At 47.7% G+C, this 25,622-nt stretch overlaps 1 protein-coding gene across 1 annotated transcript in view; it reads right to left on the minus strand.

Annotated features, from left to right (window-relative positions):
* The window catches only part of VPS39 (VPS39 subunit of HOPS complex), an 89,944-nt gene that overhangs the window by 52,281 nt on the left and 12,041 nt on the right, over positions 1-25,622 (minus strand). The window contains exons 3-7 of the mRNA XM_068254924.1: positions 14,366-14,430; positions 11,833-11,875; positions 11,622-11,716; positions 9,092-9,190; positions 5,249-5,341 (exon numbers count right to left, since the gene is read on the minus strand). Coding sequence (XP_068111025.1) covers positions 5,249-5,341; positions 9,092-9,190; positions 11,622-11,716; positions 11,833-11,875; positions 14,366-14,430 — 395 coding nt within the window. The remainder of the gene's footprint in view (positions 1-5,248; positions 5,342-9,091; positions 9,191-11,621; positions 11,717-11,832; positions 11,876-14,365; positions 14,431-25,622) is intronic.

The raw sequence follows: 25,622 nt of genomic DNA on the forward strand, positions 1-25,622 counted from the left end.
CTGGCTGCTCTTAAACAGGTGGAGCAATGGCTGACCCCGCACAAGCTTGAGATCGGCAACGTGGTGTGTGACAACGGCAGCAATCTCATTGCTGCGTTGAATTTGGGAAAGCTGACACACATACCCTGCATGGCACATGTGCTTAATCTGGTCGTGCAAAGATTTGTGTCCAAGTACCCAGGCTTAGAGGACGTCCTGAAGCAGGCCAGGAAGTTGTGTGGGCATTTCAGGCGCTCTTACAAGGCCATGGCACGCTTTGCGGAGATTCAGCGTAGAATCAACTTGCCGGTGAGACGCCTGATTTGCGATAGCCCGACTCGCTGGAATTCCACCCTGCTGATGTTCTCTCGCCTGCTAGACCAGGAAAAAGCCGTCACCCAGTACCTGTATAATTACAGTACAAGGACACAATCTGGGAGGATGGGGATGTTCTGGCCCAACAACTGGACACTGATGCGAAATGCATGCAGGGTCATGGAGCCCTTTGTGGAGGTGACCAAACTGGTGAGTCGCGATGAGGGCACCATCAGCGACTTGATCCCCTACGCTTACTTCCTGGAGCGTGCCGTGCGTAGAGTGGTGGATACAGCTGTGGAGGAGCGTGAACAAGAAGAGTTAGGGCAGCAGGAGTCGTGGGAGCCATTTACACACGAACCCGATGTTTCCACAACACCGGCGGCAGCACAGAGGGGGGAGGAGGAGGAAGAAGAGGAGTCGTGTGGGGAAGGAGAGGAGTCAGACTCTGATGATGGTGATGATGAGGAAGGTGTTTCTGTGGAGGAGGAAGAGGCGGCGGAAGGAGAACAACCGCGGCAGCCATCACAGGGGGCTTCTGCTGCTCCACGTTCCCGTGGTATTGTTCGTGGCTGGGGGGAGGAAGAGGAGTTGCGTCCCGTCACTGAGGAAGAGCAAGAGGAGATGGAGAGTACGTCTGCATCCAGCTTTGTGCAGATGTCCTCTTTCATGTTGTCCAGCCTGTTGAGGGACCCCCGTATCAAAAAACTCAAGACGAATGACCTGTACTGGGTGGCCACGCTACTAGACCCTCGGTACAGGCACAGAGTGGCGGACCTCTTAGCAACTCAACAAAAGGCGGAAAGGATGCAGCACTTGCAGAACAAGCTGTCGATGATGCTTTACAATGCATTTAAGGGTGATGTGGCTGCACAACGCAATCAAGGTACCACTGGCAGTAACCCTCCTCCTTCCAAGTCCACGCAGGCAAGGACAGGACGCTCCAGCGATCTCAGGGTGATGTCGGACATGCGGACGTTCTTTAGTCCAACTCCTCGCCATAGTCCTTCCGGATCCACCCTCCACCAACGCCTGGACCGGCAGGTAGCCGACTACCTGGCCTTGAGTGTGGATGTAGACTCTGCGAAAAGCGACGATGAACCCTTGGGCTACTGGTTGCGCAGGCTTGACCTGTGGCCAGAGCTGTCCCAATTTGCCATACAACTTCTCTCTTGCCCTGCCGCAAGCGTCCTGTCAGAAAGGACCTTCAGTGCAGCTGGAGGCATAGTTACTGAGAAGAGAAGTCGCCTAAGTCACGACAGTGTTCAGTACCTGACCTTTATCAAAATGAATTTGGAATGGATCACGGAGGGCTACTGCACCACCGAAGACTAAGTCAGTCCCCACACACAGCATCTCTGCCTGCAGGCCGCTTGACTGCCTTCTCCGCCACCACCAACAGGGTCCAGGACTCTAGGCGGATTCCTGAATTTTTAAGGCCGCTGCTAGCAGCGGCCTCTACACTAATTCTTCTGGTGCGTGTACATGTGCCCATCCCCCTTTGTGATCATTACCTTGCTGCGGTGAAGGGGCTTGCGCATCACAATGAAGCAATGACCGCCGGCTATTTGAGTGTCTTGGGTGGGGGTGGCACACAAAAGATAATAAGGTTGTTGCTTCATTGTGGTCAGACCAAATTTGATCAGCTGGACAGTCACTGTTCTGTTATTCAGCTACATCAGCCGGGCGAGCATATGGGCTGAAAAGCCACCATCACCTGCACTCTCGTCATGGTGCGCACCAGTCCAGCACGGCCGTCACTACACAAACGGCTGTTTGCAGTCACTGCATATCTTTCACTGCATCTGTGACTGCACATTATACCTGGCAGTCAGTGCATAACTTGCACTTGAATGGATACACTTTTAAACAATTTAAAAATACAACCATCTAAACTTTCAAACAATTTAAAAATACAACCATCTAAACTTTCAAACAATTTAAAAAAAGGGCAAAAAAACTTGCTCTCCGTAAAACATTCTTGGCAAATGCTTTCGACTTGGTTTGTCTCCCGCTGGGTCAAGGGTCCATCTGACCACAGATGCCTGGTCTGCAAAGCACAGTCAGGGCAGCTACAGCATGGGTCTCAGCAGGCTCCCACTTCGGGCCGGAATCCAACCTTCATTCCCCGCGGTGACAATGGCAGACTTGCCCTCCATAACGGATTCCCGTTAAAAGGATTTAAAGTTGATTCATTACAATTAGGGCCTCAAAGTCCTGTATTGCATGCCTGCCTGCTGCCCTCCTTGGATGTGCAGTGGTAGCCGTTGCTCAGGCTCCACACCGGATTCCATCCCTCATTCCCCGGCCATTACCCGGGGTCACTCACAAATTGCAGACTTGCCCGCCTCCATATGATTCTTGTGAAAGGAATGTGGTGTCATCTTTGCCCGCCATAACGGATTCCCGTTAAAGGATTTAAAGTTGATTAATGACAATTAGGGACGCAAAAGGTCCTCCTGAGTCCTGTATTGTTATTTTTGGTCACTACCTCAGGGCAGGCGTGCATGCCTGCCTGCCTACTGCCCTCCTTGCCTGGATGTGCAGTGGTAGCCGTTGCTCAGGCTCCACACCGGATTCAAACCCCTCATTCCCCGGCCAATACCCGGGGTCACAAATGGCAGACTTGCCCGCCTCCATATGATTCTCGTGAAAGGAATGTGTCGTCATCTTTGCCCGCCATAACTGGTTCTCGTTAAAGGATTTAAAGTACATTCATTTCAAATACACAGCAGGGCCTCGAAAGTCCTCCTCCTGTATTGTTATTTTTGGTCACTACCTCGGGGCGGGCGTGCATGCCTGCCTGCTGCCCTCCTTGGATGTGTAGTGGTAGCCGTTGCTCAGGCTCCACACCGGATTCAAACCCCTCATTCCCCGGCCATTACCCGGGGTCACAATGGCAGACTTGCCCGCCTCCACAGGATTCGCGGTACTGAACAAGTACACAGCAAGTAGAAAATGTAATTTAAAAACAAAACGTAAGCTTTTTAACAATGCCATGGAAAGTTGAGAAGGAAGTCACACATTACCTGACATCACTGAGTGAGGAAGAGCAATCTCGCCATGTTGCGCAGTATTCCAGCATGGCCGTCACTACACAAACAGCTGTTTGCGGTGCGTTACACAGTGAGTTTGGTGTGTCAGTGTGAAGCAGTACTCTAATTACACTCCCTGATTGATGTATACACATGCAAGATGTTTGAAAGCACGTTAGGCCTGCAATTTAGCATTCAATGTGATTTCTGCCCTTAAAACGCTGCTTTGCGTCACATCGAGATTTTTCCCCGGGACTTTTGGCATGTATCCCACTACGCCATGCCCCCCTCCAGGTGTTAGACCCCTTGAAACATTTTTTCCATCACTTTTGTGGCCAGCATAATTTTTTCTATTTTTCAAAGTTCGCCTCCCCATTGAAGTCTATTGCGGTTCGCGAACTTTTCTGCGAACCGAACCTTCCGCGGAAGTTCGCGAACCGAAAAATCGGCGGTTCGCGACATCTCTAGTAGTCACATGCCTTTAGGTAAAAATATTCAATAGAAATAAGTTTCCAATTTGAATAGTCACAAGCTTCCAGACAAAATAAGTAGTCAGGTGTCTCAAGACAAACGATATAAGCCTTTTTCCCTATTGATGAAAAAAGTGCAGCATTACAATGGCAGTTCCTGTAAAACAATAAGCAATAATAGTACACACATGTCAAAATGACTGCTGCTAAACACATACTGTATGTATAGCTGTGTGCACTCAAGGTAGAAAAGTGCACAGTGCAAAGTGATATAAACCATAATATCAAATCACAGTAAACTTATCAGGAATTCTGTATATAATGAGCATCAAGGGTCTGACATTCTGACACTGCCAGAAACTTCCAAGTACAGTCTAGGGAGTAATATGCAGGCTGACCACAATATTTTGACACAGGAATAAAGTAAAAGTAACAGCCATTGAGATTCCTGGAGGTTCATGGAGTTGAAGCTGTAAGATTATCAGCGGTTAGTGTCCCCGCTCCTTTCCGCCCGCCTGCTGGCATGTTGTGTGACACGGAACACCATCTGAAGTATAAGGTTCCCATGGCATTCTTCACTGCCCGGGGCTGTATGCAGAGCTCCATATCCTCAGTGGCGCCTTCTCTCACCACAGCGGTAAAAGAGCAGTACCCAATGATGGCGCCATATATTTTAAATACATAAAGTGAGCAGCAGCGATGTCACTTCCTGTATATGGCTAAGTCATTGGGTATCAGTTACTCTCTTACCGTTATGATGAGAGAAGGCACCGCTGAGGATATGGAGCTCGGCATACAGCCCCGGGCAGCTCAGAAAGCCAGGGGAACTTTGTAGTGCAGAGGTGTACCGAGTCATACATCACGTCAGCGGGCGGGCGGGAAGTAGCGGGGACACAAACAGCTGATCTTCCAGTGCTGCTGTAATGAGAGAGGCGCCCAGGCAGTGCAGCAAGCCAGGGAACTTTGCGATGCAGAGGATGTTATACATCGTGCTGGCCGGCGGCAGTCAAGCAGGTGGAAAAGAGCGGTCACACAAACAGCTGATCTGCCAACTGCTACAGCGCCCCAGCCCTCCTAGCGACTTAGGCCATGGCCTTGGTGGCCTGCCCACAAACCCGGCCATGCTAGCAGACAGAGGTGCAAAGCTGTACACTAGGTTTGATTCAAACTTTTTGCACACTAAGGGCTGATTCACACTATGAGAGCTTTTTAAGATTTTAAAAGCTCTTGCTAATGCAATCCTATGGGGGATTTTTTACAAAATCACATCGTTCCAGTGTGAGCACTCACATAGGAGAACATTAGCAAGAGCTTTTAAAATCACAAGCGCTTAGAAAAACTTTTGTAGTGTGAACGAGCCCTAAGGGTGCACTACTAAAAAAGGCACAAAATACTTTGATCATTATTTTTATGATGGTTGCAGAAGACAGAGAGCAAAAACCAACTTACTCTTATTAAATAATAGTCTCGCTTGAAGCCCACACAGATGGAGTTTTCACACCACGCCATGGATTTTGGGACATCAGGAACACTGAAATCCCCCTAAAAAGTGAACACAATTAAAATAAGGTTTCACATTTAAAGGGAACCTGAAGATAGTAAAAATAAATAAATAAATAAATTAAAAAAAATTCACTTACTTGGAGCTTCTGCCAGCCCCCTGCAGCTGCCCTGTCCTCCAGTCCCCCACACCAGCTCAGTTTCGCTTTCTTCAGTCGGCGTCCACTGCACCTGTGAGTCCTCGTTCGTGCGCCCGTTGCCTAGAGAATCCTGCGCTGGCACAGTATACATTTTCGCTCACGGCACCGAGAGCAGGAACGAGGACGCGCGGCTAGGGCAACGCAGGCGCAATGGCCGTCTACTTGCAAGTCAGTGATACCGAAATTGCACCGTGGCGGGGGACCAGAGGATTGTTGGGGACTGGCGTGGACACAGGGCAGCTGCAGGGGGCTGGCAGAAAACCCAGGTAAGCAAAACTTTTTTTTTTTTTTTACTATCTTCAGGTTCCCTTTAACTCTCCCAATATTCCTCCCCATCCCACAAAGTGTGAGTTTTAGTATAATTTACTCCTACAATTTAAACATCTGGCATGTTTTATGCACTTTGGCAAAAAAAAGCCAGGATCCGCACCGTCTAAAAACAGGTATTTATTAAAGCTCTTTAAACCATCTCAAAGTAGTAAAAAGTGTGCCGGGTCACCATTGACACACGGCGTTTCGGATATACTCCTTCCTCAGAATGGTTCCAGTACACACTACCACACATACTCTAGCCTATCCAATATATATGGAGGCAGAGGACCTGATGGAAGACTGAATATAACTTGCAACCTATGCAAGTTATATTCAGTTGTCTCTAATATGTTGCCTCTGCATTGTTTACAATTTTTCCATTGGTCACTGCAGACATGAATATGTATGTATGCAAATTATTTTTGACAGGTTGCAGTCTTCCATCGGGTCCTCTGCCTCCATATATATTGGATAGGCTAGAGTATGTGTGGTAGTGTGTACTGGAACCATTCTGAGGAAGGAGTATATCCGAAACGCCGTGTGTCAATGGTGACCCGGCACACTTTTTACTACTTTGAGATGTTTTAAAGAGCTTTAATAAATGCCTGTTTTTAGACGGTGCGGATCCTGGCTTTTTGATACGGACTACCCCTGTGACTCCAGGGTTGATCACAGCACGTCATCAATTCCATTGGTGCGGATGCAACTACAGTGTTCTATGCACTTTGGCAACAGGTCTATAGAACAGTTCTTTTTTGAATTTAAATATGTAAAATATCTTTCTGGGAATAAAATAAATTAGCTTATAATGTTTTAATGGCTCTAAACCAACATGAAAGTGATCAACGTAGTGTAAATCTCAATATTTGCTAACGTTTAAAGTGATCAAGCAGAGGAGAACAGAATAGCAAAACTGGTTATAAGGCTGCATACTGTCCAACCTTACCGCCTCCACAGCAGAGGCTTTGGTTAGGTTGCTACCATGTGGAGACACACATTGGCCTTTATTCAATTCACTTTTCCTCCCACGTTTTCACCTAGGAGATATTTTTTCATATTCTGTTTAACAAATTTCAGCACTCTTGAATTGGAAAAGTACCAAAAAGTAGGTGAAAAAGTATTGTCAAAATTATTATTATAATTATATTAGTATTTTCTTGCTTTTTGGTGTCTTATAACGCATGCTATTGGTAAGGAGTGAAAATATCACCTAGTAGAAAACTTAAGAGTAAAAGTAAGGGTCATTAGTTTCACCTTCAGTCGGAATCTCTGATGACTATTGGGACTCACTGGGCCTCTGCAAAGCCACATTAGAAGCTGCTAAAGGAGGCTGTAGAATGTGCTGCCTTACTCCCAAATGATAATGCAGAGGAAGATCCAATACAGGATCACTGTAAAGCTCTGGTTGTATGAGTAATATCTAATTATGTATGCATATGAGTCATTCAGATTTGTCATTTATTATACAGATTTGTCATGGAGACACTGCTTAACTTGTGCTCGGCGGATCGGTCAAAACCAGCCTTATCAGCCTTCCCGACAGACACGGGGAAACTGTTGGCAGAAAGGCCGCCCCGCAGGCGGGTCTGACAACATGTCGTTTAAAGAGATCAGGCGTCTGTATGCGCCTTTACTGCTCCGCTTATCTCACCCAGACAGGATATTTCGGAACTAGAGCTTGGTTTTACCTGTAATGGCATGAAATGCTCATTGCTGGACAGCAGCTCTAGGAGTTATCAAATAAAAATATAAAATCTATATTCAAAGTTATATCATACCCTCTGCTCGTTTAACAATGATAATCAGCTTTTGACAGGCATTGTATTGTGTTTAAAGATAACACACTTGTCCTTGAAGATGCAAATTTGTGTCACTGCTCATTTCCTGACTCATTTAAATAGGAAGTCTGCCAGAAAACCTTGACACACAGTCATGCAATGACCAAGTTTGTAAGCTTTAGGGACCTTGGCATCAGTAATGTGAGAATATAAATAGTGTACATTTCCCCATTAAAAGCAAACAAACCTGACTGTGGCTCCGCCCCTTTTCTTAATTTGAACCCCAATCACTGACTGTAGCAGGTTTGAGGCTTCTGCCATTAACAGTTTAAGAATGGGAGCAACTTAAATATTCCCCTTGAAAATCAATTACATTTTGGTTGGCTGTTGTAGGCTCCACCCACTTTCATGACTATCAATCCCAGTCACCCAATCACCTATTGTGCCAAGTTTGAGAACTCTGATTAACAATCTAAGAATAGCTGCAGTTTACATTTTTCCATGTAAAATGAATGGCTGAAATTTGATTGGCTGTTTTGTGCGCAGCCCACCTTTAATGAATCTTTAACCAACTGTGAAAAGTTTGGGGACTCTGGCTTTAGAACTATGAGAATGGCAGCCTTTTGCATTTTCCCACTGATGTCAATGGGTGAAATCTCATTGCGTGTGGGTTTGTAGAAAATTATCAATGAGTTTTCAAGTGGTGGTGGCGCACACACACGGCGGAACACTAAGGGCCCATTCACACCTGAGCAATTAGCAGGTGATTCCCGCTAATCACTAAAGCGCTATCGCTTTTTAAAGCAATAGTGCTATACTACCCTATGGCAGTGTTCTCTCTGCCTCGACTTCCGCCGATTGCGGGCGTTTGGCGATTAGCACCAATCGCAAAATGTGTTCATTGGCAGCATTTTGTCGTGATCCTGGAGCGATCGCGGGGCAGAGCTTAAAGCGCTGACCACGATCGCTCTGAATCGCGGAAGTGTCCAGTGATTTTACCGTGCTAATCGCGGTAAAATCACTCAAGCAAAACGTTAGTGATAGGTGTTTTGCTCTTTTTAGATGTGAACAGGGCCTTACTGCCTATCAGAGGTTTAATCCAACAATTTTTTTAAAAAGGCACATTTTAAAAGCTTTGTATTGCTGAAGATGAACAGAGGAAAAAAAGAATACAAAGAACAGCAAGGCAGCCGGTGAAGTATTTTTCTATCAAAAAACAAAAAATAGTGCCTGTGTTACAGACAACTCTCTCTTTACCCAAGATATGATGCCCAGGTCACAGCTATGTTGCTGTACATGTTACAGTGCGTGGAACAGACCGTGATTCCACAAGCCAGACGCTGCCTGGCGTAGTGGCTGCACTGTATTCAGTAAGAAGTCCTTGGGCAACATTTTCTAACACTGCAGAGTGGCCCCTTGAGCTCCCCCTTTGTGGATGCCGCTTTTGAGCACTTTGATTCCAACAGAAGAAAAGCACTATACAAATATTGTGATTATGTCACCTGCAGTTCGTGAAATGCACGGTCCTTCCAATAATACAGCTGCAGCTTCCTACGGACAGCCACACACATCTTCAGGGTTTCCTCTCCAGATTTAGTATGCTGCAAGAGAAAAATTACTGTCAACATATGCAAATAACGTAGGGGTCAACATGAATCCAACATAAATAACCAGATGAATTTCCATTTGGCCTCATTCTCATGGCTGAATACAAATCAAACTTAACAAGTAGATGTACAGAGGCGCCAAAAGGATAAAATATGCTAAAATGTTTAAAATATTCGGGTGGCGGCGGTGGACCAGCCACTCAGAAATAGACTCGATGCTGTCGCTTAAGATAAAGACAATTTATTCACATACTCCATGAGCAGAGGCGCTATTCGTGACCTTGAGACTATACTGTGTACTCCTATCTGTTTATTGCCTGAGGAAGCTGGAATATACCCGTGAAACGCGTTGCGGTTCTGTTCATGGAGTATGTGAATAAATTGTCTTTATCTTAAGCGACAGCATCGAGTCTGAGTGGCCGGTCCACCGCCGCCACCCGAATATTTTAAACATTTTAGCATATTTTATCCTTTTGGCGCCTCTGTACATCTACTTGTCAAGATATCCACCCTTGGAGGTTGGAAGGGTGACAAACCCTCCTTTCCTTCTTCAGAGAGCGACATCTTAATCCTGAGTGGGGACAGGTCTAATCTCCCCACCTGCCTATATAGTGGTTGCCTGAACGGTAACCCATGTTTGTAAGTATAATACTTACTCCACACTAATTCTCCCTGATCCAATACATACTACACTATATAGGGTTCTCGGTTTCTCTGTTTTAACAAATCAAACTTACTTTGCTGGGGACATTAGGAAGAAAAAAAAAAAAAAAAAAAAAAAAAACACCACAAGCAACAGACATCTTGGAAATTAATGAGAACTAATCTGATTTTAAGCAATTATTCTTTACAGATCATTACAGGCTTGACGTTCACTTTCAAAACCAGAGCTATACTGTGCAGACACACAGTGTGACTCCTGGCCAAGCAGAGTATACTGCCCAACACAGCAGAGGAAGGGGGGAGACAAGCTGCACCACATTGTAGGAACTTCCTTTGAAGCTTCACTGCGACCCGTGATACAGAGAAGAATAATCCATGGGGATGGCAGTAAAATTGTAGTAATCCATGGAACTTTCCATTACACATTACCCATTACCAAGGATTTCCAGAGTAATGTGGTATTTGTGTTGTCCTCATCCCCCATGCACATCACTAATGCAGAGATCTCACAAGTTTTCCAGCTTGATACGAACTATTAATACTAAAATTGCTCAGTTTCCATGGGTATGGTTCAGGGCTTACTTGGTTGTCAATTAAGTAGCATATGAGAGGAATCGCCGCCGGGAGATTTGGGTGCAAGATACAGCCTGTGTGGCTTATCCTGCTACTGCACAAGTTCCCGGCGACGTTAAATACTATTCCCCCTCTAGGTCGAGGTGGATAGTGGGGAATGAAATAATTTGTCTTCCAGCAATTGCTGGAGGCCGAATTACAGTGTTTTATAAGTAACTTCAGCTCTGTTTTCTGACGGCGCTGAAGTTACTCACTGTGCACCGCTATAGCTGTAATTCCTATTACAGTCTATGGTGGCGCCGGCTGCGCCCGAGTCTCCTGCACTGGATTGGAAGTGTTCGCTTACGTATTCTTCCGCTGACTGAATTGACACTCCCTTTTGGAAATCTACATATCACAGGAAAGCAAAGTGACTAGAAAGCAGAGTGTCACCGATGCCCTGCATCGGTGTGATGCACAGTTCCTGAGTTAAGGGGTGTTGAACAAGGTGTGTCCACTGCAGCATCCAGCTGCCACACCCTCAAGGAAGGTTAATGGTCAACTGGTTCCAACCCTTGTCTACGATCCTCGGCTTAGCCTCAGGTTTATCACCCCAAACCTCATCCTATGTTCTTCCAATACCTGAAGAGAGGCAGAGAGGCTGTGAGGGGTTGGAGGAGGGAGAGAGAGCAAGCCATTTCTCCAGCTCTTGTTTACCAATGCACTGGCCTGATCAGGCTTGTCACCCCAAACCTCGCCCACGCTTTCTCCGGTACCTGAAGAGAGGATGTGAGGACTATGAGTATTAGGCTATCGATTTACCAGTGGGATTCGCTAATGTTAATTAGTGAATTGCTAACAAAGCAGTAATATAACTTCCTATATTATTAACTTGAATATTCCAGGAACAGGTCAAACCTGTCCTGCAAAATTTGTGGATAACTCCTAACAAAACAGGACCAGAAGTAGATGCAAGGTACTACTTCTTTCTGTGAGAGGGGTGGGGCCACGGGGGAAAAGAGGTATGAAGTACATGATACCTTGCTGTACAATCTGATTTTCAAGGTTAGCTGCCTGTGAGCAGATTAACAACTCTTCCCCTAGAACTATAGCCAGGGATGTGCTGTAATGCATTAGGACAAATATACGAAGTTAAACATTCCTATGACTATAAAAATATGCCTCTTCCAGTACTCAAATGTTTACCTACCTGGAAGTCACATGACAGTAGCGAAGCACCCTTCGCTTTTGAAATGGCGGTCATAAGTTGGAACGTAAGCAAGTCATGAACGCACACATTGTTATCTATGTTTTTTTTTTAAAAAAAAAAAAGGGGGGGGGGGGGAAGAAAGCAAACATAAGATTAGAATACCAAAGTCCCATCTTCAGGATATGCACATGACTAGTATTTAATTACTCACCCAGAAGACTGACAAGGATCTTAAACTGAGGGACAACATGAATCTAAAACAGAAGAAAAGGCAAATCTAAGAGGATCAGAAAAATTATTTTAAATCTTACTAAATTTTAACATTTAGTATCATCCTATATTAAAATCCCTGTGTCTCTGCACCCCCTCCTGTCCTGTGCTACTGCGCATGTGTAGCATGTTGGAAAATGAGAACGACAGGATGACAACCGTCGCCATACAGCCAATGGTCGTCATGGCAACCATCACCATAGCAACCAAGGGTCGCCATGGCTACGGTTGCCATAGCAACCAATAATCGCCATAGCAACCTCCATAGTAAATCTAAATTTTACCATTTAGTATCATCCAATTTTATAAAATCCTTGTGTCTCTGCATTCCCTCCTGTCTGTGCTTTTGCGCTACAACACGTGTAGCATGCAGGCGACTGTTGGGACAGGAGGACGACGGGATGGAAACAGTCGCAATAGCAACCAATGGTGACCATCGCCATGGCAACCAATGGTCACCATGGCAACCAATGGTCACCATGGCAACCAATGGTCACCATGGCAACCAATGGTCACCATGGCAACCAATGGTCACCATGGCAACGGTCATAGCAACCAATAATCGCCATGGCAACCATTGCCATAGCAACCAATAATCACCATAGCAACAGTCGCCATAGCAACCAATAATCACCATAGCAACAGTCGCCATGGCAACCAATAAGCGCCATGGCAACCAATAAGCGCCATGGCAACCAACACAACCAATAATCGCCATGGCAACCAATAATCGCCATGGCAACCAATAATCGCCATGGCAACCAATAATCGCCATGGCAACCAATAATCGCCATGGCAACGACCGCCATAGCAACCAATAATCGCCATGGCAACGGTCGCCATAACAACCAATAATCGCCATGGCAACGGTCGCCATAACAACCAATAATCGCCATGGCAACCAATAATCGCCATAGCAACAGTCGCCATAGCAACCAATAATCACCATACCAACAGTCGCCATAGCAACTAATAATCACCATAGCAACAGTCGCCATGGCAACCAATAAGCGCCATGGCAACCAATAAGCGCCATGGCAACCAATAAGCGCCATGGCAACCAACACAACCAATAATCGCCATGGCAACCAATGATCGCCATGGCAACCAATAATCGCCATAGCAACCAATAATCGCCATGGCAACGGTCGCCATAACAACCAATAATCGCCATGGCAATGGTCGCCATGGCAACCAATAATCGCCACGACAACCGTCACCATGGCAACCAATAATCGCCGTGGCAACCGTAGCCATGGCAACCGTCTATACAGCAACCAATAATCGCCATGGCAACCAATAATCGCCATGGCAACCGTAGCCATGGAAACCGTCGCCATAGCAAGCAATCATCGTCATGGCAACGGTTGCCATAGCAACCAACAATCGCCATGGCAACCAATAGTCGCCATGGCAACCAATAATCGCCATGGCAACCAATAATCGCCATGGCAACGATCGCCATAGCAACCAATAATCGCCATGGCAACCAATAATCGCCATGGCAACCAATAATCGCCATGGCAACCAATAATCACCATGGCAACCAATAATCACCATAGCAACCAATAATTGCCATGGCAACAGTCACCATAGCAACCAATAATCGACATGGCAACGGTCGCCATAGCAACCAATATACAGCTCCAGGAAAACACAGAAAGAAGACACGTGGAAGCAATGCCATTTACAGTGTGAAGGTGGCACCACACCATACAATTTTTTAAATATCTGTTCAATTTAAGAATTGCAATCAATTTTTCTGATTGATTGTAACATTTCAAAAATATGAACAATGTATCACACACGTATGTTCATTTTTTCCCCCAATTATGATAAAAATGATTGGAAACTGACAAAATTGCTAGGTTGTACAAATTAATAAATTGACAAACACACACACACACACACACACCTTACAATCTTTAGAAAGATTGACGAAAAATATCCGGCATTCCGGATCGATAAAAATCGAAGAAAATGGGAAATCCGATCGGATTTTTCAGTCGAATAAAAAAAAACAAAAAAAACTTTAGATTTTTTTCTGGAAATCGTTTTTATCGAATTACTGTAAAATCGGATCATTTAATTGTATCGTGTGTGGCCACCTTTAGAAACATACATATATATTTGCCCAGGATAATCCTGTGATTTATCAATACATATGCTTGAATTGCACACTTATTTGATTCACTTTAGGGCACTTTAAGACAATACTGCAGGCAATGATAATTTAGGGCCCGTTTTCGTTACATGGTGTCCTGAAACTAATGCATGGCGGCAATTGAACAGTTTCCATTGCATGCGAAGCGATCTGAGAATTTGCAGCATGCCCGCCGTCTCCTCCATACACTAGCGGAAGTGACACGATGTTGCTAGGTAGCCGCACTCGCATCACATCATAGTGGAAACGGGCCCTTAGTGCTCATGGCGGCTTTATGAATTGAAAAATAAACTGGTATATTTTCTCTTACCTGCTGAATTTTCTTAGCAAAGTTCTTGTTTGATTTCTCCAAAGTCACTTCAAACTTGTTACAACCTAGCAAGACAAAATTGCTCCCAGTCAAACAAGACACGTTTTTGTATGTAGGCAAATAACTAACAGGAGGGAGGAGCAGCTGGGGGAGCAGGAAATTTGGGTGGTGGAGATCCTTGGAACTCTGGAAGCTGCTATAGGCGGGTTAAGGTTTAGAAACGGCAGGGGGGGGGGGGGGGGGGGGCGGGGGGAGGGGTGTTGATTAGGCACCAGAGAGGGGTGGTCAGGGTTAGGCATCAGGGGGTGGGGGTAGTCAGGGTTAGGCAATGGGGGGGGGGGGGGGTTAGCCCCGTTTATTAATCAGAAGGGGTGGCAATTAGGCACAGGTAGAGTTAAAGTTCTGTGTGAAAATAGGGTTAACTAATCAAATATCGCAATAATTCACAGATATTTTACCATAGTAAGTTGAACTTCATAATACATCATTGGTAAATTTACCAATATTGTAATGGCCAATATTTCAGACTCACAAATTTCTGGACACCGTTCTGCATGCAGGTGGAAGCAGCAGCTTGGGATGCCAGACAACTAAATGAGCATCAAACAGATGCAAATACAATCACCTACGCCGACATACTGAACATGAGAAAGTTTGCCCCTCTATCAAATAAAACTGAAACTAAAGAAAAACTTGAGGAAAGATAGTCCAGTTATGTACAACTGGGCTTAATTGTACCTCGTAACAGGAAAATATTTGGGTGAGGAAAAATGTGTCATCAACCTGCTCATGAATATGTACCCTAACACAAAAGAATAAGATTTTCCCTCTCCTTGACTATGGAGTCAGTATAAAAAAAAAAAAAAAAAAAAAAAAAAAAAAAATCATCCGACTCCAGGTACCCAAAGATTGCTCTGACTTCAACTGCAACGCCCTGCTTGAAGTAAAAGATAACTCATATAGGTCAATGTGTTCACAAAAAATGTATTTGACTGAAAAACCTGAAGTACAGTATTGAATTGATAACATTTACATTTATCATCCATATTTACCGGTAATAAGTTTTTTGCTTTTACTGATGGCTAACATGGTACAACACTGCTTCTATGTTTAAAAACCTGCTAATTAACATTGTTAAAATAAATTTAAAAACAAGTCATGGCCACCAGATCCAAACATACAAAATATATCTAGTATGTGTACAGCTCAGAATGTTTTTCTCATGTGCAACTTTTTTTTTGCACCTCAAAAATGTATAAAATGTATAGCCAATAAGGTGGTGGACTGCTAGATTGCACAGGTGAGAGAAATGTAGTATAAATTGTACTATATGCTGATATACAAACTTCTAATCAGTAGTCAGGAGCTGTGCACAAATTGCAAATGCAATAAATCTCTAGCATGTGGATGCCATTTAGTGGTCCACCATCTCGTTAACCCCTTCAGTGCCAGTGGTCTCTAGCCCTTGAAGTGACACTGAAGTGAAAAAAAAAACCTCATGATATAAAGAATTGGTTATAATGTTATAAAAAAAATATAGCTTTTCTTATAACATTGCATCATTCTCTAATAATTGCAGTTTCCACAATACACTGAGGGCATACTCACAGTGGGACGTTGCGTTGTAATGAGACGTTAAAGTCGCAACGCAGCATTACAACGCAACGTAAAACAGGTGGTAACGCACATTAACGCTGTGGCAATCAGTAGATACAGTGGAGCATACAGGCAATGAAAAGTATGCATCTCTGTATCTGTTTAACGTCTGCATTTAGAGAACGCACTGCAAGCAGTGAGTTACCATAACGCAACATTTACAACGCGACGTTGATGTCGCACTGTGAATGTCGCATAGGCTTAGCATTACAGTGCGTTAACTTGCGTTATAATAACTTTATAACGGAGGAGAATAACGTCCCACTGTGAGTGCAACCTCAGCATTTTAAATGATTTCACAGAGCAGGCTAAATACCCTTTTGACCTTTTCTCTGCAGATAAGCCATAAACAAAACAGAAACAATGAGAGACTGTTGAGGTAAGTGCTTCAAAAGACAGTGCTGTCCAGGACTTTATAAAGTCACAGAGGAGCTCTTTAGTATAGATAACTGAAATTTCTTAACCCTTCCTGTACTGGAAAAAATATGAGACTCATATCTGTGCTAATAATGTTTTATTTCTTAGCAGTACTACACATACAAATCATAAGTTTATTTTCACTTCAGATTCCCATTAAGGACAAGAGACTGCTGGAACCAAAAACTGCGCATACCAATGAATTGCCGCTACCGCCATTCACTCGTCGCCTCAGCCCACCCGCTCTGCCGTTTCTATGACACAGAGCTCTGTGAGCCGGTGATGTGCCGATGCTCCTGACCCTATGATCAATGTAAGCCAATGAGAGTGGCTCACACTGATGAAAGGGCCAGGAGCCAATTAAATCAGCTCATGACCGGCTCATGGAACTCTGCTGTCATACAGACAGCAGGGAGAGTGAGCTGTGGCGGGAAGACAGCGACAGGATCGGTGGGAGCGGTGAAAACGCACGGCAGCAGTGAGTGAAATCTACGCCCTGGCTAGAATAACAGCATCAAAACAGGGCATAGATTTCAATCACTGCCGTCCAAAAGCAGTTAACATGGCTTGCCATCCACATCTCGCTTCAGTACGAATCTTGATGCCACGCTGCAATTATGCAGTACATTCCTTAGCGATTTGGGCTGCGGCTATGCAGCAGAACTGGAGCAGCGGCAAAATTGGAAGTGACCGTGGCTCCCAGCAAATATAAGCCCTTAATAACCTGGTTTTAGAACGATCAATATTTTGCGCTGTGATCCTTTTAATCTTTAGGTCACAGTGCAGGAAACTCAATTTATTTACTTTAGTTGCAATCAAAGGGTTTACGAAGGAAAAAAATAAATCCTTATAATACTAAGAAGATGGAAGGGAAGAATATGATATTTAAGTATAATAAGATGTTCCAAAACCCATTAGTCTTGCAAAGACACCTCTCCCATGTATGGATAACATCTCACTCTCTCTTTGTATTATAAATATACATAGCAACAGACAAGCTATTGTGCTTAGAGGGATGATAATAAAAGACAAGTCGCTAACAGAAGCATAGCTTTCCATCAAACCACTGATGAGCAGCCAAGGGCAGAATTAATTTAATAACAGAGCACAGTTTCCACAGAGCATGTGACACTGCAGAGGTTATCTTACAATTCTGGGCACACGCTGCTCTCCGCTTTGTAATTCTATACTGGGAGCAATGCCCTCCAAGCCCACCAGCTCCTTTAACCACTTGCCGACTGCCCACAGCCGATGGGCGGCGGCAAAGTGGACGCTGAAAGGACCACAATACGCCATTCGGCGGCGGCTCCTTTGGGTGTGTCGGGGCAGCGATCGCGTCACTGGTGACACACGCTGCCCCTAGCAACAGGCTCCGCCCACCCGCAACATCATCCCGCCGGCCGTTCGTAAGCACCGGCGGGATGTTAACCGCTCGATCGCCGCATACAAAGTGTATAATACAGGCTGCTTCCTGCCCTGGTGGTCCCAATGATCGAGGGACCACCAGGGCACGCTGCAGCCCTCCATGTCTGCACCCAAACACACTGATCTGCCCCCCCCTGCCCCCTGATCGCCCACCGCAGCCCTCAGACCCCTCCCTGAACACCCCAGACTCCTGTTTGCACCCAATCACCCCCCTAATCACCCATCAATCACTCCCTGTTACTATCTGTCAACGCTATTTTTTACCTAATCTGCCCCCTGGAGGTTCCTGATCAGCCCCCCGCCCCCCCATGTACTGTATACATCTATCCTCCCCTATAATCACCCAATGGTCACCTGTCAATCACCCCGTCACCACCTGTCACTGCCACCCATCAGATCAGACCCTAAACTGCCCCTTGCGGGCACCCAAACACCCGCCCACACCCTCAGATCGCCCGCAGATCCACCGTCATATCACCACCAAAGTGCATTGTTTACATCTGTTCTTCCCTCTAATCACCCACTTATCACCCATCAATCACCCCCTGTCACTGATACCCATCAGATCAGACCCCAATCTGCCCCTTGCGGGCACCCAATCACCCACCCACATCCTCAGATAGCCCCCCAGACCCCCTCTGATCAACTCGCCAGTGCATTGCTTGCATATATTCTCCCATGTAATCATCTACTGATCAGCTATCAATCACCCCGTCACCCCCTGTCCCCACCTGTCACTGCTACCCATCAGATCAGACCCTAATCTGCCCCTTGCGGGCAACCAATTACCCGCCCACACCCTCAGATAGCCCCCCAGACCCCTCTGATCAACTCGCCAGTGCATTGCTTGCATATATTCCCCCCTCTAATCACACCTTGAGACACCCATCAATCACCTCCTGTCACCCCCCTAGCACTCCTATCCATCAGATCAGGCCCTAATCTGCCCCATTTTAGAAAGAAGACACCCCAAGGTATTCAGTTAGGAGTATGATGAATTCATAGAAGATTTTAATTTTTTTGTCACAAGTTAGTGTAAGATGACACTTTGTAAAAAAAAAAAAAAAAAATCAATTTCCGCTACCTTGTGACAAAAAAAATAAAATCTTCTATGAACTCACCATACTCTTAACTGAATACCTTGGGGTGTCTTCTTTCTAAAATGGGGTCACTTGTGGGGTTCCTATACTGCCCTAGCATTTTAGGGGCCCTAAACCGTTAGTAGTCTAGAAACCAAATGCCTCAAAATGACCTGTGAATAGGACGTTGGGCCCCTTAGCGCACTTAAGCTAAAGTTAACGTGTCACACGTGGTATCGCCGTACTCAGGAGAAGTAGTATAATGTGTTTTGGAGTGTATTTTTACACATACCCATGCTGGATGGGAGAAATATCTCTGTAAATGACAATTTTTTTTTTTTAACACACACAATTGTCCATTTACAGAGATATTTCTCCCACCCAGCATGGGTATGTGTAAAAATACACCCCAAAACACATTATACTACTTCTCCTGAGTATGGCGATACCACAAGTGTAACACTTTTTTGTACAATTACAAGAAAATGTATGCGTGCTCTACGCCAAGCTTAACCCTTTCAAGTCTAGCTGTGCAAATCTGGCTAAAATGGCTTATCATGAGACATGCTCATGCAGAAGTGCATCTGCTTTCGCATGCCAAACTTTGCAGGGTCAAAAACCAATACCGCGAAGCGGTTGCCCTGCGGGAATTAGTTCATGCTATACAGCACTATCCAGGAGCGCCTCGGGGAGGCTTCCCATTGCCCCCATACAACCGGGGGGGCTGTGGGGCCCCAGGCTCTCTCACTGCCTAGGGACCACAGCAACACCCCGGAGGTGGAGGCTGGGTAGCGCAGACGACCCCCTCAAGCGTGGCCGGCGCCGGGGGGGGCCATCCGCACCCATCTCCCAAAAATTTAAAAACAGGCACTTACCTGAACGTCCATTGCGTTCTGCTGCTGCGCATCGACTCGGGGCACTGCATGGGAAAGGAGTGACGCATGGGTCACCCCGAGCTGTGGGGCTCAGGGCTGGCTCACACACATCACTCCAGAAGGGGGGGGGAGGACAGGCACAGACAGCCCACTTATAGAGCAAGCCATCCACCACCTGCCTCCAAAGGACAGAATGCAAATATGCTCAATTACAAGAAAATGTATGCGTGCTCTACGCCAAGCTTAACCCTTTCAAGTCTAGCTGTGCAAATCTGGCTAAAATGGCTTATCATGAGACATGCTCATGCAGAAGTGCATCTGCTTTCGCATGCCAAACTTTGCAGGGTCAAAAACCAATACCGCGAAGCGGTTGCCCTGCGGGAATTAGTTCATGCTATACAGCACTATCCAGGAGCGCCTCGGGGAGGCTTCCCATTGCCCCCATACAACCGGGGGGGCTGTGGGGCCCCAGGCTCTCTCACTGCCTAGGGACCACAGCAACACCCCGGAGGTGGAGGCTGGGTAGCGCAGACGACCCCCTCAAGCGTGGCCGGCGCCGGGGGGGGCCATCCGCACCCATCTCCCAAAAATTTAAAAACAGGCACTTACCTGAACGTCCATTGCGTTCTGCTGCTGCGCATCGACTCGGGGCACTGCATGGGAAAGGAGTGACGCATGGGTCACCCCGAGCTGTGGGGCTCAGGGCTGGCTCACACACATCACTCCAGAAGGGGGGGGGAGGACAGGCACAGACAGCCCACTTATAGAGCAAGCCATCCACCACCTGCCTCCAAAGGACAGAATGCAAATATGCTCAATTACAAGAAAATGTATGCGTGCTCTACGCCAAGCTTAACCCTTTCAAGTCTAGCTGTGCAAATCTGGCTAAAATGGCTTATCATGAGACATGCTCATGCAGAAGTGCATCTGCTTTCGCATGCCAAACTTTGCAGGGTCAAAAACCAATACCGCGAAGCGGTTGCCCTGCGGGAATTAGTTCATGCTATACAGCACTATCCAGGAGCGCCTCGGGGAGGCTTCCCATTGCCCCCATACAACCGGGGGGGCTGTGGGGCCCCAGGCTCTCTCACTGCCTAGGGACCACAGCAACACCCCGGAGGTGGAGGCTGGGTAGCGCAGACGACCCCCTCAAGCGTGGCCGGCGCCGGGGGGGGCCATCCGCACCCATCTCCCAAAAATTTAAAAACAGGCACTTACCTGAACGTCCATTGCGTTCTGCTGCTGCGCATCGACTCGGGGCACTGCATGGGAAAGGAGTGACGCATGGGTCACCCCGAGCTGTGGGGCTCAGGGCTGGCTCACACACATCACTCCAGAAGGGGGGGGGAGGACAGGCACAGACAGCCCACTTATAGAGCAAGCCATCCACCACCTGCCTCCAAAGGACAGAATGCAAATATGCTCAATTACAAGAAAATGTATGCGTGCTCTACGCCAAGCTTAACCCTTTCAAGTCTAGCTGTGCAAATCTGGCTAAAATGGCTTATCATGAGACATGCTCATGCAGAAGTGCATCTGCTTTCGCATGCCAAACTTTGCAGGGTCAAAAACCAATACCGCGAAGCGGTTGCCCTGCGGGAATTAGTTCATGCTATACAGCACTATCCAGGAGCGCCTCGGGGAGGCTTCCCATTGCCCCCTAATTAATTCCCGCAGGGCAACCGCTTCGCGGTATTGGTTTTTGACCCTGCAAAGTTTGGCATGCGAAAGCAGATGCATTTCTGCATGAGCATGTCTCATGATAAGCCATTTTAGCCAGATTTGCACAGCTAGACTTGAAAGGGTTAAGCTTGGCGTAGAGCACGCATACATTTTCTTGTAATTGAGCATATTTGCATTCTGTCCTTTGGAGGCAGGTGGTGGATGGCTTGCTCTATAAGTGGGCTGTCTGTGCCTGTCCTCCCCCCCCTTCTGGAGTGATGTGTGTGAGCCAGCCCTGAGCCCCACAGCTCGGGGTGACCCATGCGTCACTCCTTTCCCATGCAGTGCCCCGAGTCGATGCGCAGCAGCAGAACGCAATGGACGTTCAGGTAAGTGCCTGTTTTTAAATTTTTGGGAGATGGGTGCGGATGGCCCCCCCCGGCGCCGGCCACGCTTGGGGGGGTCGTCTGCGCTACCCAGCCTCCACCTCCGGGGTGTTGCTGTGGTCCCTAGGCAGTGAGAGAGCCTGGGGCCCCACAGCCCCCCCGGTTGTATGGGGGCAATGGGAAGCCTCCCCGAGGCGCTCCTGGATAGTGCTGTATAGCATGAACTAATTCCCGCAGGGCAACCGCTTCGCGGTATTGGTTTTTGACCCTGCAAAGTTTGGCATGCGAAAGCAGATGCATTTCTGCATGAGCATGTCTCATGATAAGCCATTTTAGCCAGATTTGCACAGCTAGACTTGAAAGGGTTAAGCTTGGCGTAGAGCACGCATACATTTTCTTGTAATTGAGCATATTTGCATTCTGTCCTTTGGAGGCAGGTGGTGGATGGCTTGCTCTATAAGTGGGCTGTCTGTGCCTGTCCTCCCCCCCCTTCTGGAGTGATGTGTGTGAGCCAGCCCTGAGCCCCACAGCTCGGGGTGACCCATGCGTCACTCCTTTCCCATGCAGTGCCCCGAGTCGATGCGCAGCAGCAGAACGCAATGGACGTTCAGGTAAGTGCCTGTTTTTAAATTTTTGGGAGATGGGTGCGGATGGCCCCCCCCGGCGCCGGCCACGCTTGGGGGGGTCGTCTGCGCTACCCAGCCTCCACCTCCGGGGTGTTGCTGTGGTCCCTAGGCAGTGAGAGAGCCTGGGGCCCCACAGCCCCCCCGGTTGTATGGGGGCAATGGGAAGCCTCCCCGAGGCGCTCCTGGATAGTGCTGTATAGCATGAACTAATTCCCGCAGGGCAACCGCTTCGCGGTATTGGTTTTTGACCCTGCAAAGTTTGGCATGCGAAAGCAGATGCATTTCTGCATGAGCATGTCTCATGATAAGCCATTTTAGCCAGATTTGCACAGCTAGACTTGAAAGGGTTAAGCTTGGCGTAGAGCACGCATACATTTTCTTGTAATTGAGCATATTTGCATTCTGTCCTTTGGAGGCAGGTGGTGGATGGCTTGCTCTATAAGTGGGCTGTCTGTGCCTGTCCTCCCCCCCCTTCTGGAGTGATGTGTGTGAGCCAGCCCTGAGCCCCACAGCTCGGGGTGACCCATGCGTCACTCCTTTCCCATGCAGTGCCCCGAGTCGATGCGCAGCAGCAGAACGCAATGGACGTTCAGGTAAGTGCCTGTTTTTAAATTTTTGGGAGATGGGTGCGGATGGCCCCCCCCGGCGCCGGCCACGCTTGGGGGGGTCGTCTGCGCTACCCAGCCTCCACCTCCGGGGTGTTGCTGTGGTCCCTAGGCAGTGAGAGAGCCTGGGGCCCCACAGCCCCCCCGGTTGTATGGGGGCAATGGGAAGCCTCCCCGAGGCGCTCCTGGATAGTGCTGTATAGCATGAACTAATTCCCGCAGGGCAACCGCTTCGCGGTATTGGTTTTTGACCCTGCAAAGTTTGGCATGCGAAAGCAGATGCATTTCTGCATGAGCATGTCTCATGATAAGCCATTTTAGCCAGATTTGCACAGCTAGACTTGAAAGGGTTAAGCTTGGCGTAGAGCACGCATACATTTTCTTGTAATTGAGCATATTTGCATTCTGTCCTTTGGAGGCAGGTGGTGGATGGCTTGCTCTATAAGTGGGCTGTCTGTGCCTGTCCTCCCCCCCCTTCTGGAGTGATGTGTGTGAGCCAGCCCTGAGCCCCACAGCTCGGGGTGACCCATGCGTCACTCCTCTCCCATGCAGTGCCCCGAGTCGATGCGCAGCAGCAGAACGCAATGGACGTTCAGGTAAGTGCCTGTTTTTAAATTTTTGGGAGATGGGTGCGGATGGCCCCCCCCGGCGCCGGCCACGCTTGGGGGGGTCGTCTGCGCTACCCAGCCTCCACCTCCGGGGTGTTGCTGTGGTCCCTAGGCAGTGAGAGAGCCTGGGGCCCCACAGCCCCCCCGGTTGTATGGGGGCAATGGGAAGCCTCCCCGAGGCGCTCCTGGATAGTGCTGTATAGCATGAACTAATTCCCGCAGGGCAACCGCTTCGCGGTATTGGTTTTTGACCCTGCAAAGTTTGGCATGCGAAAGCAGATGCATTTCTGCATGAGCATGTCTCATGATAAGCCATTTTAGCCAGATTTGCACAGCTAGACTTGAAAGGGTTAAGCTTGGCGTAGAGCACGCATACATTTTCTTGTAATTGAGCATATTTGCATTCTGTCCTTTGGAGGCAGGTGGTGGATGGCTTGCTCTATAAGTGGGCTGTCTGTGCCTGTCCTCCCCCCCCTTCTGGAGTGATGTGTGTGAGCCAGCCCTGAGCCCCACAGCTCGGGGTGACCCATGCGTCACTCCTTTCCCATGCAGTGCCCCGAGTCGATGCGCAGCAGCAGAACGCAATGGACGTTCAGGTAAGTGCCTGTTTTTAAATTTTTGGGAGATGGGTGCGGATGGCCCCCCCCGGCGCCGGCCACGCTTGGGGGGGTCGTCTGCGCTACCCAGCCTCCACCTCCGGGGTGTTGCTGTGGTCCCTAGGCAGTGAGAGAGCCTGGGGCCCCACAGCCCCCCCGGTTGTATGGGGGCAATGGGAAGCCTCCCCGAGGCGCTCCTGGATAGTGCTGTATAGCATGAACTAATTCCCGCAGGGCAACCGCTTCGCGGTATTGGTTTTTGACCCTGCAAAGTTTGGCATGCGAAAGCAGATGCATTTCTGCATGAGCATGTCTCATGATAAGCCATTTTAGCCAGATTTGCACAGCTAGACTTGAAAGGGTTAAGCTTGGCGTAGAGCACGCATACATTTTCTTGTAATTGAGCATATTTGCATTCTGTCCTTTGGAGGCAGGTGGTGGATGGCTTGCTCTATAAGTGGGCTGTCTGTGCCTGTCCTCCCCCCCCTTCTGGAGTGATGTGTGTGAGCCAGCCCTGAGCCCCACAGCTCGGGGTGACCCATGCGTCACTCCTTTCCCATGCAGTGCCCCGAGTCGATGCGCAGCAGCAGAACGCAATGGACGTTCAGGTAAGTGCCTGTTTTTAAATTTTTGGGAGATGGGTGCGGATGGCCCCCCCCGGCGCCGGCCACGCTTGGGGGGGTCGTCTGCGCTACCCAGCCTCCACCTCCGGGGTGTTGCTGTGGTCCCTAGGCAGTGAGAGAGCCTGGGGCCCCACAGCCCCCCCGGTTGTATGGGGGCAATGGGAAGCCTCCCCGAGGCGCTCCTGGATAGTGCTGTATAGCATGAACTAATTCCCGCAGGGCAACCGCTTCGCGGTATTGGTTTTTGACCCTGCAAAGTTTGGCATGCGAAAGCAGATGCATTTCTGCACGAGCATGTCTCATGATAAGCCATTTTAGCCAGATTTGCACAGCTAGACTTGAAAGGGTTAAGCTTGGCGTAGAGCACGCATACATTTTCTTGTAATTTAACACTTTTTTGTAGCCTAGGTGCGCTAAGGGGCCCAACGTCCTAGGAGTACCTTTAGGATTTCACAGGTCATTTTGAGGCATTTGTTTCTAGACTACTCCTTACGCTTTAGGGCCCCTAAAATGCCAGGGCAGTATTGGAACCCCACAAGTGACCCCATTTTAGAAAGAGGACACCCCAAGGTATTCCATTGGGAGTATGGTGAGTTCATAGAAGTAGTAGAATGTATTTTTAAACATGCCCATGCTGGGTGGGAGAAATCTCTCTGTAAATGGACAATTGTGTGCAAAACAAAAAAAAAATCTCATTTA

Source organism: Hyperolius riggenbachi, chromosome 9 (genome assembly GCF_040937935.1).
Source record: "Hyperolius riggenbachi isolate aHypRig1 chromosome 9, aHypRig1.pri, whole genome shotgun sequence".
Classification (NCBI taxonomy): domain Eukaryota; kingdom Metazoa; phylum Chordata; class Amphibia; order Anura; family Hyperoliidae; genus Hyperolius; species Hyperolius riggenbachi.